The 17,197-nt window shown below is 40.2% G+C and overlaps 1 protein-coding gene across 2 annotated transcripts in view; it reads left to right on the forward strand.

Annotated features, from left to right (window-relative positions):
* The window catches only part of DGKI (diacylglycerol kinase iota), a 368,375-nt gene that overhangs the window by 320,878 nt on the left and 30,300 nt on the right, over window positions 1–17,197 (forward strand). For both annotated transcript variants that reach the window (XM_041002016.1, XM_041002017.1), the window contains one exon: window positions 5,169–5,194. In XM_041002016.1, coding sequence (XP_040857950.1) covers window positions 5,169–5,194 — 26 coding nt within the window. The remainder of the gene's footprint in view (window positions 1–5,168; window positions 5,195–17,197) is intronic.

A 17,197-nucleotide genomic window follows, 5' to 3' on the forward strand; every position in this document is an offset into this window, starting at 1 on the left:
TGCTTTCTGTTACAATCCCACGATAAGCAGGGAATGAAGGAACCCTGGCTGCCCCAGTCAGGCATTTGGGAACCTCACAATTCCTGCACCCCATCTAGCCTGTTATCATAGAGAAATGTCTCCCTGCTGGATATTTTCAGTGCATCTATCTCTACTTTTGTCTGTTTAGATTTTCCTTAACGCCTCTCCTGCAAGCTTACTGTCAGTCCAGCTCTATGATGGAGCCCTTTCTTGACCAAGTCCCTACTAAGAGATGATTGAAAAGTGTTGACTAAAAAATATGCAAGTTGGGGACAGTGGGAAGGGAAATAAGCATTCATTTGGGGGTAATTCTCTGAAAAGATAGTTGATTGCCAATATTCATCATTTCTCCTGTGCCTTTGAGAAGGATTCCAAGGTGTGAGGCTCTTCATACTGTGTCTGTTATATAAAGAAAAGAATTATGTAGATTTTGAGGAAGAGTTATGGATGGAAGCCATGGTTGCTATAGCGTTGAGAAAGAGAGCAATATTACAAACATTCTTTTCTTCAAAACCAGAATTAGAACAGTATTATTCACATGTATAAAAGAAGTATTGTTACAGTATGAGTGTTACTATAAGATGTATGCAAAGGCTGACATACTTTTGATTCTCATGATTTCAGTCTAATAAAATACCGCAAGAGGTGGAATATTTCTGAAAGCCTTTGCCTTCACAAATACCATTCCCGTGTATGCATACACATGCTTCGCTGGTAGAAAACTGGGCAGATGTTTTCAGTGTCCTCAGTCCTTTTACTTGGATCTATTTGAAAGATAAAGAGGCCGAGAAGCGGGGCATGCTGATGAAAGGCGATCTGAAAATCTGTCTTGGAGTTTCTTGTGCTGTACTGATGATCTAGTGCAAAAATAGAGCTGTCCAGAGTTGTACCCACTAGCTGATGTGTGTCTCATATCTCATTCCCTTAAAGTCTCAATAGCCACAATATTATTCTTGGAAAATGTGAATCCCAAAATGTTCTTGCTAGATATAGTTGGATAATCAGTAGAAGGAGAATCTTCCTCTCTGCGTATCGGACTTTCCAATAAAAATAAAGTGGTATGGCATTGATGTAGAAACAGACATATTGAACAGAATAGACTCCAGAAATTAATCCATACAAATTGATTTGATAAAACACTGAAAATACACAATGGGCACAGGACAGCTTCTTCAATAATTTGTGCCAGGAAAACTACTTACCCACTTGCACAGAAAGTTAAATCTTTCCCTCATATGATATAAATATCAAAATCAAAATAAATTAAATACTGAAGTATTACAAATAAAACTACAAAACTTCTAAAGGAAATTAAAGGGAAACTCGTGTGTTCTCGGCTATTTAAAAGGATCTTTTGCGGATCTATGTGAAATTGAAAATTGACTTTTTGATGTGTGAGAAGAAATTGGTATTTTCATAGGAACTGCTTTGCATCTCTGTATTTTAACAGTGCCCAGGAACACGAAGCGCCTTTCTGTTTGTGTCTTATGCGTCTTTTGTCAATATCGCATATTATCTTAATGTATTTTAAATGATTGTTTCCTCTTATTTTCCTTTTTCGGTGCAGTGGTGACAAGGTGAAAAAAGTTGTCAGGTTTTTTCCAGATATTGGGCAAACTTCCGCCCTTGTTGCCTCCTGTTGTCTTCTCTTTGGCCATTACAATCTTTTCTTACATGAATGTTTTCAAAGGCTCTGTTTTCTCTCCTCTTTACTTCCCCATTTGTCCCCTTTCTTAAATGTCTAAATTTCAGGATCTATTCACAGTTTTTACCTGCTGTATGCAATCATCTTTTTTAGTATGTACCCCCCCCCCACAGCATGTTTTCTACGTGTGGCATTTGACGTAAAAGCTCATGCTGGTTTCTTCTTGTGTTTTTGTATTGTTTGTATATGGTGAGTTCTTTCTGAAATTTGGAGTTTCGTGTTGATAAGGGCAATGAGTGACTGGGTGTGTTGCTGGAAATACGACTTTGGGTCAGCAGTCTTCTCATGCAGAACATACACGGCTGCTCTGAGGTTTGATTCGAATTCTGATGAGCTGGACACTGTGGCTCGTGGTGGAGGGCATTCACCTATGCCTCTTCGGTTAATATCAAAATATTTTCTCTGTCCTTGAATTAAGCCCAATTTCTATTTCGCTGGGTATTTCTTCTTCAAGTATCATAATTTAGGTGTCTGCACCTTTCCTTTAATCAAAGATAATATTTCAGTTACTGGTTTTGGTGTTCTCTGTTATTTCTCATAGAGCTCCAAGCAATTGCAGAAGAAAGTTTTATTCTGCCTTATTAACATGGAGATAGTACGATAATTGCCTTTAATTTGTCTTTTACCTTTTAACTTGTTGTCTTGCTCTCTTTATAGTCCATTCCCCACAGCAGGTTCCTTGACATGCACAAATAAAATAAGGCTTTGCTTGCTTGAAAATCCCACTTCATTTAGCTTAGAAGATATGTGGGCCCTTCAGGGTGTTGATGGAAAAAAAAATGGACCAAGTGATGTTTGTAAAAATCGCTTTTGAAATTCTGGCAGAGTATTTCGGAAACTCTCTGAAGATGCTTTGTTTGCATATATTTATCTTCTGGGTACCAGAATAAACTTTCCTTTTAATTTTGTGTTCCACGTGTGTCTTGTGATATCCTGGGGAATCTGAGGCACTTCTAAGTGGCCTTCTGTCTCGCGACTCCTCGTGATTATTGCTCATTTTCATTTTGGCAAAATAGGAACTACTTATGTACTGACAACTTCCGATGAAAACTCGTGCCTTTAGGCCCTTTCGCATTCCCACTGCCTGAGCCTTGAGTTCTGCTCCTTTCTCACCTACTCATGAGGTTTAATTTATCCTTCAAAGCCAACCTAGATGGCTCTGGTATTTTGGGAAAAAGACAAAATGGCTTTCTTTTCTCCATGTTACCGTTTTACTTTATTTATGTGTTGGTCACTATCTCTAACTCTATAGAGGTATGTATTTTCTACACTGTGATCATTTGTTCATATATTTTTTTCACCAGATTCATGCATTCCTTAAAAACTACTCATCATTTGGTACAGAGCCTGATAATACTTAATTCAACAAGTCAAAGAGTTAGCCATAGGCAATTCCTGTCTAGACCTCAGGCAACAGAAGAAATTTTTAGATGGAAGATGCAAATTTTGTTTTGTTTTCACTTTGCTGAGGTCAATGAAGTAAAAAGTGTAAATTATACCAAAACACCTATAAAAAAAAGCAAAGATAAATTTTCTGTAGACAATTCTAAGACATTCATGATCTGGAAAAAAAAAATTAAGGGTTGAATGTTGTCATGAAACAACTGGAAAACTAAGAATAGTCTTATGGGAGTAGTTACTGTCTCCTTGTTTAGCTGTGCCTGGAGAAAACAGTGAACAACCCAACAACCCAGGAAAATACTGTATATGTTTCAGGTGGTGGAAAGAATATGCAGTGAGTTTTCCTCCATATCTCAGTGGTCAATTTTGAGAAAGATGATCTGTCCTGTGATCCAGCCTCAATTTTTAAAGTAACTCCTTCTATTTCTGATTTGGGGAGATTTCTGCGCTCTGGAGCCAAGTTTTGTAGAACGTTTTATGCCTGTTTTTGACAGTAATGGATAACGTGCACGTCTCCTGGGTAATTTGGTAACTCACTGCATTGAGAAATGAATTACTGAGTGAGGCTTGAAATACTCCATATGTCTTAAAATTCCACAAATCCAGGCACGTGAGAGTCACACAGCCCAAAAGCACAACGTGACTAATCTTTGCAAAACACTCTGAAATTGACAGTCCTCTTCCACTGCCTGGACATGGTACAGCATGCAACCCTCGGGACTTGAGAGGGGCTTTCTGGAACCTCTCAGATTTCATGTAGTGCTTCGTTTCTGCACAAAGACAGCAAGGGCGCTGCCACACTGTCTGTTGGCGTAGATTTCTCTTTGTTCCACTAGCTCTGAGACATTCCTTACAGTCGATCTGAAACATGGTTTTGTTTAGTTCTCATTTGAAGATGTCGGGGTGTCTACGGCCATACCACCCTGAACGTGCCCCAACTCAGCTGAAGATGTCGGGGTGAAGATGTTTCTTTGTCCCTCTGTTTTTCATACCCTGAACAGATTAATAAAGCAGCTCTCTTGATTGGTTTCCTCTTCAGAGTCACCTTCTAATTCTGTTTTCTCCTCCATGCAGCAGCCTTCCTTCCTTTTTTTTTTTTTCCTAATGACTAGGAAAGATTATGATGGTCTTAATTGCTGATGGTTTTGGATATCACTTGACTGTGATAAAGTCAAAGTTTCAGACTCATTCCTTAGTGCTCTATTCACCTCACAGCTGGCCTAGGAGCAGGTAAACCCATCAGGAAGATTATTAGAAGGCAACATGATGGCTTTCTGGGGAGCTCTGGAATATGCTAGCGTTTAAAGACGAATAAGTTGACAGACTGTAGTCTTTCAGCTGGAGATGAACTCATGCATATGGTTGTGTCTGTGTTGCTCTGATTGTCTCATTTAGTAGTCAACTCTAGGAGAGATGGCTTTTGTGGCTGTGTGTAGTATCATATTTGATATCTGACTACCATAATTAGAAGTGGACCCACACATGCGATGATAAGTCACTGGTGTATGAATATATTCAATGGGACCCCAGTGACTTGCCTCTTGCCTGGCTTTGCTATTTCCAGGGTTTAGGAACATAAGGCTACCACTGAAAGAGTCCATAGTATGCTCATTCAAGTTCCGTAACGTATAAATACAATGAGAGTGCATGCCGTTTCTCCTACTTATGTCTCACTTTTTGTTGTTGTTGCTCTGTAAGTAGCTCTCTTTCAATGTACAGACACACTGCTGGACCTTGGGTACTGGATGACATTGTGGCATCTCATCTCTGAATTCTCTTTCTGTGTCTCTTTTTGATAACAACTCCAAATTTAACGATTACTATCTGGCATGGAATATGATTTTAAAAACTCCTAGCAGTTAACCAGTCTGATGGAATATGTTGGTGGTTAATTGGATTGTGTCATACAAACTGTATCATTTACTTATATTGATTTTATAGGTACCTATATTTTATAGGAATACTGTTATGAAATTCTTCATTGTTTTTATAATGATCATCTATGAAATATTTATCATACTTATTATTATGTCTCTTTTAGGTCACCAGTTTCTTCAGAAGATCATGGTAAGGATTTGTTTTATTTATATTGAGATTCATGATTAAAAATTCAACCTTGGTCATTTTATTTAAATCGTCGTGGAAAACTAGCTAAGAAGATGTATTTAAAATATCATCCTTATATATATTTTTTGAGTGTTAAAGCTGAAGCACTTTGAAAAACTAAATAAATCCTGGCAAGATTTGATATCTTTTCTTAGTTTCAGCTGTTACTGCTGTTTCATTAACAAATACTGTGGAAATTAAAGCCTGACTTCTATCCCATTATTGGAAACTTACTTTTTTTCTTAACTTCATGTCAATCAGATAACCTCTATGAATCAGTTCTTCATATTTAAAAATTATGTTTATAGTAGAAATCCCCCAGAGTTCCTTTTTGGATTAGACATTGGGACCATGTCTCGGGGTATCTGGTTGCAAAGTCTGTTCCAGCTTTGAAGTGAAGTGCAATCTAAGTGCTATTAATCCTGACGCAGTTGAGGTACATTATCACCATTTGAAGAGATTGCTGTCAGGGTAGGCTTTGTAACACAGTAAACTCACATTCCAAATGGAAGTGTCTCTGCTAACATACGCCGTAAGCAGCAGCCAATGATGGCCCAATCACTTGGGTCCCTGCCACCCACATAGAAGATCTAGACAGAGCTCATAGCTCCTGGCTTTCCTCTGGCACAGCCCCAGCTATCATAGACACTTGGCATGTGAGCCAGCAAACGACAGATCTCTCTCTCTCTCCCTCTTTCTCTCTCATTAAACCTCTCAAACATTTAAATAAATAGATTAATCTTTTAAAGGAGAGATAGCTGGGTTGACATGGTCCAAAGGTTAAATGGTGGCCTGCAGTATTTACATTTCATATGAGTTCCAATGGCTTCACTTGTCCTCCAGCTCCCTGCTGGTGCACCCAGGAAAAGCAGTGGAGAACAAGCCAAGTATGTAATCGCCTGACTTCAGCCTGGCCCAGTACTGGCAAATACTGCCATTTGAAATACCTCTTTCTCTCCCTCAATCGCTGTATAATTCAACCTTTCAATTAAGTAAAGTAGTGTCGTCTACGGCCATACCACCCTGAACGCGCCTGATCTCAATTAAGTAAAGTAAATCTTTTATAAAGAGAGACAACTAGAGCACATTGATTATTATATAGTAAAAGTTTACTCCTGTGGCCTGTCAAATGATATGTTTCCCACATTCACACTCTATGTTCAGATTTCCATTATCAGTGTTTTGTGCGGACCAGTAAAACCCTCAGTGATGGATGGACTCGTTTGCTTCCTGTATTGCTTATTCTTTCCTTTGCTGTTTTCCCCTCTTCTCCCTGTGACGTCTCATCACAGCTGATCCCATTGCCCTGCTCATGCACTTCTGGATCTCTGTGGCTGGAATTTTCTCCTTTGTGTGTATCTCACATCACTCGCAGGGAGAGCTTTCTGCTGCACTTATTATTGCAGATATTTTCTGAATTCTAGGACATAACACACAACTTGGCTGCTTCGTTAATCTGGTTACTCAGTTGTGAGCTTTCGGCACAGTCTGCAACAAATAGCACATATTCAGAAATGTTTAGCAAATAGATCACTTCAGGAAAGGGAAAGCTAGTAGCTAACTCTCTCATGCCGCATCCTGAGATCTGTCCCAATATTGGAAGGAACCTATGTCGTGTTCTGCAAAGAACCAAATGGAAAATGATGTCTGAGTCCGTGAAGTAAGTTCACTGTGATGCATTTGCCTACGACTCAGCTACAAGCTTGTGCTTGGCGCTTTTTTTTTTAATTGTTTATTTTTGTTGGAAAATCAGATATACAGAGAGGAGGAGACACGGAGAGGGAAGATCTTCCATCCGTTGGTTTACTCCCCACGCGGTTGCAACAGCTGGAGTTGTGCTGATCCGAAGCCAGGAGCCTGGAGCCTCTTCTGGGTCTCCCATGTAGGTGCAAGTTATCAAGGCCTTGGGCCATCCTCGACTGTTTTCTCAGGCCATAAGCAGGGAGCTGGATGGGAAACGGGGCCGCCTGGATTAGATCTGGCACCCTTATGGGATCCCGGCACATGCAAGGCAAGGACTTTAGCCACTAGGCTACCGTGCTAGGTCTAGCTTCTGTTTTGAATTAAGTTTCCTCCTCATGTCTCTTGTTGGTTTGCCTTCCTGTCTGGAAGAACTACAGTGAAAGAGGGGTTTAATTCTCAGATGAAAGTCCGTGGGCTGTTGGGAGGTCTTGGACTGTCCTGAGTTACCATGGAGCATGTGTCAGGGCCCTTTGAAGTCCTGAAAAGTGACTACCATCAAAAAGACTTGCTCTGTTTTAAGAGCACTTCAGAATTGATTTTTTTTGTTTCAAGAACTGTTCCATGTGGTTAGTTGGAGACATACTATCTAAATTACTGAGCTATAATTGTATGGTCTCAAAAAAGTATTATGTGTTCCTATCTTTTAGCTTCTAAAAATAGTTCAAACACGTACTGTAAAATTGTATTGCTGATTGAGCTGATCTTACCCAAAATTCTTCATCATCTAGTTCCTACACCCTTGAAAAAAAAAAACTCTGTTTTCTGTAGTCTCAAGATTTCCTCCCCAGTACTGATGATAGAACATGTACTTCTGTGTTTGTGAATTTCTGTAACAGTTTATGTTTACCTTGGTAAGTGAAATATCTTGAGCAGCACTTCATCAGTGAAGCACGCAATAAATACCTTGTAACACACCTGTTCCATTGCTTTCTGTCTCAGGTTTATGGCTGGAAAATATGAGGCACATTGGGTAAATGGATGGTGAAGCTGGAATATAAATTCTGTGCCTATAATTTTTTAAATTTTCTTTGCTTCCCATGAGTCATCTGCTTCTCTTAATGAACATTGATCGCTTTGGCTGTCTCCAAAATATCTCGCAATTAAGTCATTCTTTAAAAAGAAAAAAAAAGATGGAGTCGTTTGTACTTGGTGCCCTTCTTAAGATGGTGTGAGTTCGAATGGGCTGTCGTGTGAAATCACTTCTTGGGAGAAGCAACGCCAGCATCACGTTGTATTCTCTAGGACCTGGGCTAGGGAAGAGGAAGCTCAGATTTGCTCAGGATGTTTGATCAGCATTTGAGGAGTTCAAAGGTCAGAGGGGAGGGGACGTTTTCCTTCGATGTTGTCATTAAAGAAGAGAATTTCATGGGAAACCTGTTTTATATCAGGGTGAGAAAGAGCGAAGTGTTTAATGTGTAATTTGGCTCCTAGGATCAAAGACTGGTCCATGGTTAGAGGTGAGGTCCTAGAGAATTGGTGAGGGAAGTCATAGATGGCAAATGGTTTCTATGTCAAACTCTCAGGCCCGTTATCAACACAAGCTCAGGTTTATTGAGCACTTACTATGAAGAAGCACTTTGCTAAAGTATTCCAACTGCGTGATGTCATTTCATCTTTACCAAATAGCTCTGTGTAGTTGACGTGGCATTCTTTTGGAAAACAAAGTGGCTAAATAACTTGGTTAAGGTCGCATATATAGTAAGTGGCAGAGTTAATTTTCAACCCACTTCTCGTACCATAGCCCTAGTTCTTTCATCTTCCATGTCCCTGGAAAACTAAAGACTTGTTTGCCAGCATTGGGCAAACTGATAAAAATGAAGGGAAAACAGATTTTTTCCCCCTTTTAACAAGAGTATATTTACTACTGTGGAAGTAATTTCTTTTTAATGACAAAACAAAACAGAACAAAAATAACCACTTCTCCCTCCTGCTGGGAATGATTTGTCCCTGTAGAAAAAGTAAATACCAATGTCACATTTTCTCATAATTAGTTAACCGAGTGAAGCCAAAGCTATAGGAAGCTTGCCATGCTGAATCTCGGTGGGCACATTGCACTGTGATACCACATCTGGAAACAGGAGGCCTCTTCTTTGTCAGAAGATGTGCTGGGCTATCATGGATGGCCCTGGCCCCTGAGGTTCTGCTGCCCTTCCTCTCTATCTCCTCATGATTTAAATTGCTCCTGGCGCCACCCTCTGTGCCCAAGCTGCTACGCAGACCCCCACCTGAGCTCTCCCATTCTCGCTATCTCCTCCAAGCCTGCTCTTTTTACAGGCTTCTTAGGATGTGTCTCTTGCTGCCTTTAGTGGGGCTGGCACATTGAGGGGAGCGTATCCTCCAACTGAGGTCTGTTCACTTGCAGAATAAAAGGCAGCCGTGGATCCCGCTCCAAGGAAAGCTAACCATCTGCCTGATTCCCTGGGAGCACCTGAGGTAGGCTTCCCTCCCTGTTTCTGCTTGCCAGGCTGGTCAGCCCTCAGGCATTCCACCACAAGTGCAGCAGATTCTGTAATAGCTGTTGTATTGCAATAATGCCATAACAGATGAAACCAGTAGTAGTGGAGTGTCCAGGAAAAGAACCGTAACAAGCACAATGGAGAGAAGCCAAGGACGAATCCATGATCAGATCAAGAAGCAAGGAGACACATTGCGGTGTGGTCCAAAGCTTTCGGAGGCATCGGCAGCTGTCTTTGGCTGATTCCTCTCTTGCTCTCTCAAATATGCATATTTTTCTATTTAATTGTACAAAAATAGATAATATTTATAAATGGTTATCATTTATCTGCTCATTTAAGTGATAAGCAGCAGAAACTATTGTATAGCTGGCCTCCAGATTAAGAAATAGACCAAAGGAAAAAAAAAAAAAGGAAAATCTGGGAGCTCCATGTTGTTTGCTTTTCTTTCTTTTAACAAATGTTGGCTTATTTATTTTGATTAGCTGAAAGGCAGGGAGAGGGAGAAAGAGCAAATGAGCAATTTCCAATCACCAATTCTCACCCAGAATGACCATGGTTGCCAGGGCCAGCCCAAAGCGAGGTGGCAGAGACTTTGGGTCTCCCACCTGGGTGGAATCAACCCAAGCATTCCATCCATAACCTTTGGCCTCCTGGAATGCGTGAGGAGGAGGCTGGATTGGAAATGATATAGCTGGGACTCAAAGCAGACTCTCCAATATGGAACAAGTGTGTATCGCAAGCAGTAGCTTAACCCACTGCACCACAATGCCAACCCCGCAATTACCTCTCTTATTCCATTTTCTTGCCTTTGGTAAATAAGAACTAGTCTGTCCTTAGGCGAATGACATGCATGTTTTATTTTACTGCTTTACCAGTTATGTATGCATATCACCTATGTTTATACGGGAGTAACTTTATATGCACACTCATGTGTGAGTATTTTTGTCTGTTTTGAAAAACTAAAATGTGAATCATGATGCATGGCTTTGAGTGATTTGCTTATTTCATTCCAAATGATGGTTTGATGATTGTCCTTATGAGTGCCATAGTAAGAGTTCTATGTTATTCTATCATAGGGATACACAGCAATTCATGTAGCTAAGCTCTGACGAATGTTCATGCAGACTGAGCGAGGGGTTTTCGTCTTGTTATCGTGAGCAATCTGACATGGATTATTCTACTATGCATGTGCAGGAGGTTTTTGTAGAGTGTAAACCTGGAGTTGGCTCACTTAGGTGGCAAGTTCTGTATGTATTTCATTATCAAGTAGCGATAAACTGTTGTCCAAAGAGATTATCCTAATACATACTCCCAAATTCAGTGGATAAGAACTCCCATTGAACATGAACCAATTTAGAAGTGTTTCCCAAGTTCGTTGGTTAGCCTTGTGGTAAGATGCTCATTTTCTGTATCGGAGTATCTGGATTTGGTTCCCGGTTCCAGCTCCTGGCTCTGGCTTCCCACAGGTTCAAACTGTAGGAGGCAGCAAGGATGGCTCGGGTGTTTGGGTGTGTGACACCTGCTTAGGAGAATTAGATGGAATTCCTAGCTATTGTTTCTGGCTCCAGCTTGACCCTGGCTATTGTTGGGATTTTCAGAAATAACTAACAAATGTGAACTAACACACACACACACACAGCTATATAAAAACTTCAATAATTAAGAAGTATTGTCCAAGATCACATACATTGTTAGTAGGGATTAGAGATAGGCTGAAGCCTCAGGTAAAAGTTGTAAAGTCAGGTAACCTGGATTCAGATCCCATTAGGCATTCTTCTGTCAGAAGCATTGTGGAAATTTGAGCTCACGTAACAGCAAACAGATGATTCTGTTGTTGAATGGAGAGCTCTTTTTATTAGATAGGAATTGCTCAGTAAAGATGAAGATATTTGCTTAATCCGTGTTCTGGAAAGGCAGAACTTTCCTTAAATAAGTATCACGAGGAAGGGGACCATTACGACCAGAAGACTGGGGTGGGTTAACAAAGTTAGCTGTTTCCTCTTTTCTTTAAATTATTTCTTAGTGAAGCTTGATTAGTAAACTTGGCTGGTAGTAAGGATGGAAACATCTGCTTTGCGAGGAGAGGTTTGCAACATTGGTCACCACAGTGTGCGACTTTGCAGTGACTTTGGGCTATGTGATACATGGTCGCTACAGAGTTCTTTTCTGCCCCAGTTGTGGTTTCTTTCCATGGAATCCCCTGTTGGCTTTCTAATTAGATTTTAACTTTTTAGTGCTCACTCTCCTGGCTTGTAAATTCTTTCTACTCCCCCGCTTCCAGGACCTTCTCTCTTGGCACTCACTCAGACATATGGTACCACACCACTTCCAACCATCCGTCTGGTACATCATCTTCATTACTCTTCCTTCTCTGTGCTCATGAATTCCCGTGTCTTGGAATCGCCTCCATGGATTCAAAGGACAAACAATCATAAATTTTCCTGACAACTTCCAAAGCCTGTGATTTCTCTTTCTTCATTCACTCCTTCCTGAGTGTATTCTAAATACTTTCTTCTTAAATGGCATTGCTCTTCTGTGTGTCTATAAACACAGTGAGTAGAGACACTGCCCTGTTCTATGCTGTTCCTTGGCATAGAATTAATTCTCTCTATGCAAATCCTCCTGTTACACTTGCTGCAGGATGTGGTCTTGGCAAACTGAAGCTTTCAGCACACATCTTGGAACCCTGTTGCAGTCTCATTAATATTGTTCCCTGTTGCAGAAGGTAGGTCAGTCTTGCTCCTTTTTCTTTTTTTGTCAGAGAATCCATTAGTAACGTGCTGAAAAGATGGCCTTTTACAGTAGTCTCCCTGGATGCTCACCAAAGACTGAATTGAAGGTACTAAGACTGGCAGCATATTATCCTTGGTTGATTTTTCACAAATCTTAGGAAAATAGACTATCCACTACCAGCTAAGATACAAAATAAGACTAAGTAAGCAGACAAAAGGAACAAACAAAATTAAACAAGATGCATCCTTGAGATTTCCAAAATGTGGTTCTATTGCTTTAACTGTTCCTAACCCTGCCTATTCCTTCTTCCAGCCCTGTACTGTGTCTCCCTATTTGGTGTAATCATCTCCTCCCTTTGATCTCTAAGGCTTCTTCTGAATGCTTTGCTGCTCATTATCTGGTTCCCGTTTGCAGGCCTGACCCTCAGAGTGCACGAGGCCTGAGATGGATAGAGCTGTTTACTGATATTTACCTATGACCTTGCTGTAGGATTGCCTTGGGATTCAGCTGGTATTTAAATTAAAGTCCTTGAATCACACAATAAGACATTTCACAAGAAAACAGGCTTCTGAGGCATGGTACTCCTTAGTAAACTTAGTGCAATGTGGTAGTGAAAGCAAAGACTTCCTTTTGTCTTTGCTGGGGTAAAATGCTTAAGTTTTCTACTCATCAGATTAATATCTATCATATTCTTCCATGAAAAAGATCTAAAATTACTGACCAGTTACAATTTAGTTATAAATATACTGTATTGCCTAGTTACACTAATAAATGAAAGTACACTTTTAGAATTTTGTCTTTTTTAAAAAAAACTATGTGTTTTTGATGTATGTACATTTTGCTGGCACATGTCCCTGAAAATGACCTGTGCTGGATTAACTTTCCCTCTACCTTTGATCAAAGGAGAGGTGTTTTGGCATTCGTTGTTCTCACTTAAAAAGTGCTTCATGTTTAAAAGTGTCCAGTTTGCTGCAAGGCAGTGATAAAGTGCTTAACGTGCATCCTGATGACCAGATGACCCGTAAACTTATCATCTTCCTGAGCTCTAGAACACACTCATCTGTACTTGGATCCTGGCCTTAAAAACCATTCCTCATGGAGTCTTGAAGTTTGGTTAAAACCAATAACCATCCATCACTTGCTGAGCACATCAGATCTGCTTAAGGAGGTCATGAACGAAATATGAGTGCACTTTTTCAACCTGAGTTCACCTTAGAGTTCCTGAAGGATATTGCTAAATAGCTTCAAGGAGAATGGTGTCAGGAAACAGGCCCTGGGTGTGCAGGGGAAGGCTGAGGCCCGGGTTCTGATGCGTCTTTTAGCTACTTGGTAAAAGTTGGTAGACACGTAGGCCAACAATGCATTCTTGTACACGGCACTTTCCTTCACCTATGGGGCTCACGATGGCCACTTTAACATGTTCATTCATTCTTTACATCCTGTCAATTTGTAGTTTTGCCATTCAGATGCCAACAAAGCAAATATAAACAAAGCTCTTCGATCTAAATTAAATCCTCTCGACATTCTGAGGATGAAGGACCTTCACAGAATCCTGGGATTTCTTTTTAATCTCTTAGGTTTCTAAATCAGTTTGCAACATGAAAAGCATTTTAATACATATTGCTGCAATCATTCAGATGTTAAGAAGGGAAAAAAACATGTTGCTTAGTATAATGATTTGGAGTTCATGAATTTAGTAAGGTGTAATCAGATTAAAACCTTTACAAACATGAAAATTCCCTCCTGTTTGTGCTGGCTCAATATTTGCTGAAAAAATGGCCAGTAGGATTCTGTAATGCGGTTACAAGACATGACATGACTTTTTCCCCCCTAGTTTTAAGTGAGTAGTTTGAATCTGACTTTAGATGAGGTACAATATAAAAAGTGTGTTGGCACATTGCATCCAAAGGTGATGCTCTGAATTTATAACTAGAGAGAACATTAATATTGAATTGTAGAGATTGGCAAAAAATATATTTTCAAGAACTTCTGCTGTTTCCCCGGTGATTTTCAGGATATATTTCATAGTGCTGGCTGGCTGACCATAGCGTACGGCGGCTGTGGGCAAGTGTGGGTTTTGTGAACTTGACTGAATTAACACAGTGTTCAAAGTCAGTTCATTAACCCATACAATTGACTTTACAACTGATCTGAACCTTACTACCCACTTTATCAAAAGTAATGTGTATCGTTATCTACTATGAGCTATTTGATTAAACTCATGATAGGAACGCAATGGAATTTTGGTGCCTCTAGTAAACTTCATTGCATTTCCAGAGGTTAAAGTATTTGTAACTTCTGATTGCCAAGTACAGCAGGGACCAGCAGAGTGAGCTTTGTTCTACTCCTTATAATCTAGAGTTTGAAGTATATTAAAATTGATAGCTGGCTGCCTAAGCAGGCTACATATGTCAACTAAATAGGTATTAAATAGCTTATTAATTTCTCATCCTAAAAAATTTTCAATGAAAGCTGTAGTTTAGACAAAACAAAGAGGAAAATGTGAAAACAGCGAAAACAAAACATGGTCGGTATGCTTACGGTGTATTGCAGAAATGACAACTTAGATACATGAAACAACCATGCAACTTAGCAGTAACAGCTGAATACATGGTGTGCTTCAGAGAGACATCTGGTCCCTGCACTGTTTATAGCCACTTCCAGTGGCGAATAGAAGGAGTGGAGCTGTTTCTGATGCCATCACATCCTGATCTCTGGCAGCAAGGTAGATCGTTTCTACCAGAACAGAACACTAGATGGGGACGGGCTGGTATTTTCTTCATCATGCAGAAAGCATCTTCCCTGCTAATGGGAGATTCGAAAGGATTGCTGCAGCAGATGGAAGGAAACCCATATACATCCATGCATTCAATTAGTAGGAATTAATTGAATTTGGGCATTAGCTGTGTCATTAGGGAGAAGAGAAAGCTGTTCTGTCTCCCATCTCTAGTTACATACTCTCAACACAGAGGTAGCCTGGATTTTGCATAAAAGACCACTGCAGTTTGGAATCTCCTTTAGATGTTGTTGGTGGATCATTCCCAATAAGGATCAGTGACAGGAGACATGCACGCTGTACCCTCCACTCAGGAGTTAACCTGCTGCAGCCAGATATTATAAAAGGAGCCAGGGGCAGACTCATGCTGGGTAGAATCTATAATACAAACCAGCTATCTAACAAACAATTCCCTAAGAAATTTCTAGAATGTGTAATTCATGAATGCAAAATACAGGAAAGTCAATTTGTGATTAAAAGTAACATTTTTTTTTTGTGCTCATGGAGGATGGAGGGGCAATACTAAGAAAAGTTAGGTTCACAATACTCATGAACTCGTCATGTTGGAGTTTTCATGTCTACCTTCTGTCAACTCAATCACTGCTTGCTTGGCTAGCACAGTTTGTGCCTTCACCTACCAACAGCCCTCTCACATACACACTTCTGCATAGCTTTTCCTGAGTTTACCTCAGCAGATACATTCCGTCCAGTTTGTCTGCTTCGTGAGCAGCCAGCCGTGGTACAAGAGCAGCAAACTCAGAAGGCTTAGCTCACAAAAATGGAATCCAGTGTCACTGTCAAACACAGCCAAGGTAATCGAACATGTGTTCGTAATTGTCAGGATAACCATTGTGAATTATGCTAATTAGGCAGAAATGAGAAGCAGTAGTCTTTTTCCATCTTTCTAAAGATCTCTGCATTTTAATACAGGCCTAGAAGAGTATTCGAGAATTAGAAATTAAATGTGTGATGAGTTATTTATTAAAAACTAAAGCACATATTCCAGATCATTAGTAACATGCAATTCTATACCAGTTCTGCACTGTAGCATAACAATTTATCTGAAAACACAATAGCTTCAAACACTACACTGAGCTTTGGTCAGAATCTTCATTTTGGCCAATATTCTACAGGGTTAGTTTGTCCCTGCTCCACCAAGAGCCAGAAGATCCATTTTTGAAATGACCACACGTGTATCTGGCAACTGGCAGACCAGCTTCACCTGGGAGTCTTGGTTCCTTGTGGAATAGTGTCTTGGTTCAAAGAAGGTCCCAGTGCGCCTCATGGTACCTTGAAATTCGCAAAGTATTGCTCCTGATGAAATTGAAAGTTTGTCCACATTTTAAATAGAGGATGTAGACTTCTCACATCTTGATGGAAACAGTGTAATGGAAGATAATGGCTTGTCTGGGAACGTATAAACTGTCACATCATACACTGAGTCATAGAGTTGATGTTTTCAATTAACGTTGGGATGTGATGATGGCCAACAGCCTTTTTTGCTTGTGTCCCTTGTGGGGCTGTGTAATGCACACAGCGTCATCTGGTTTGTGTCATGAATGTCTCAGCAGAAAAATGAAGAAAAGCTTTGTGATGCTTCTCTGAACAGTTTTCTTGCAGCCGAAAGAAGAAAATTAGGCATATGATGTATGTGCTTTCCAACAGCAGTTTGTGCTTTTCAAAAGCAACCGCAGTCTTGTCTTCCAGTTGGCACTCTCCTCTTGGCAATATATGCATACCATATGTTGAGATGAGAGTTCCATGGCCTTTCTGCTTGAAGGTGGACAAGCTTGGGAATTTAGCAGAAATGATACTTTGTCATTTATGAGGCAAGGCAAGGTTACCTCCACTGCGTTTTCTTGGAGTGCAGACACCCACCGGTGAGGAGGTCCAGGCAGACCCTGGAAAGGCCAGATCACGCCAAGGGACCAAACTTCCAGCTGAAGCTAGTCCTGAACAGTTAGCTGCATATGGCTGCCCGAAGTGCAGATTCTCAGAGAAGCAAAATGTTCTTAGTGAAGCTACAGTTTGAGATCATTTGCTATGCATTAGTGGAAAATGAGTGTGTCGTTTGTGTAATATTAAGAATGATTTTGAGTTTATTCTGATACGTCATTAGAAATCCTCTGTATTTTAGTCTTGATTGTAGCAAGTTACTCGTGGCATGTCTTGTTTCTAGTTGCCAGATACTCCTCTAGGCGTATGTTAAAATGCAGAGATCTTTAGAAACATCTAATTCTTTTTTTTTTTCTCGCC

The sequence above is a fragment of the Ochotona curzoniae genome, unplaced genomic scaffold (genome assembly GCF_017591425.1).
Source record: "Ochotona curzoniae isolate NIBS_2020 unplaced genomic scaffold, NIBS_Ocur_1.0 scaffold_2476, whole genome shotgun sequence".
In the NCBI taxonomy this organism is placed as follows: Eukaryota; Metazoa; Chordata; class Mammalia; order Lagomorpha; family Ochotonidae; genus Ochotona; species Ochotona curzoniae.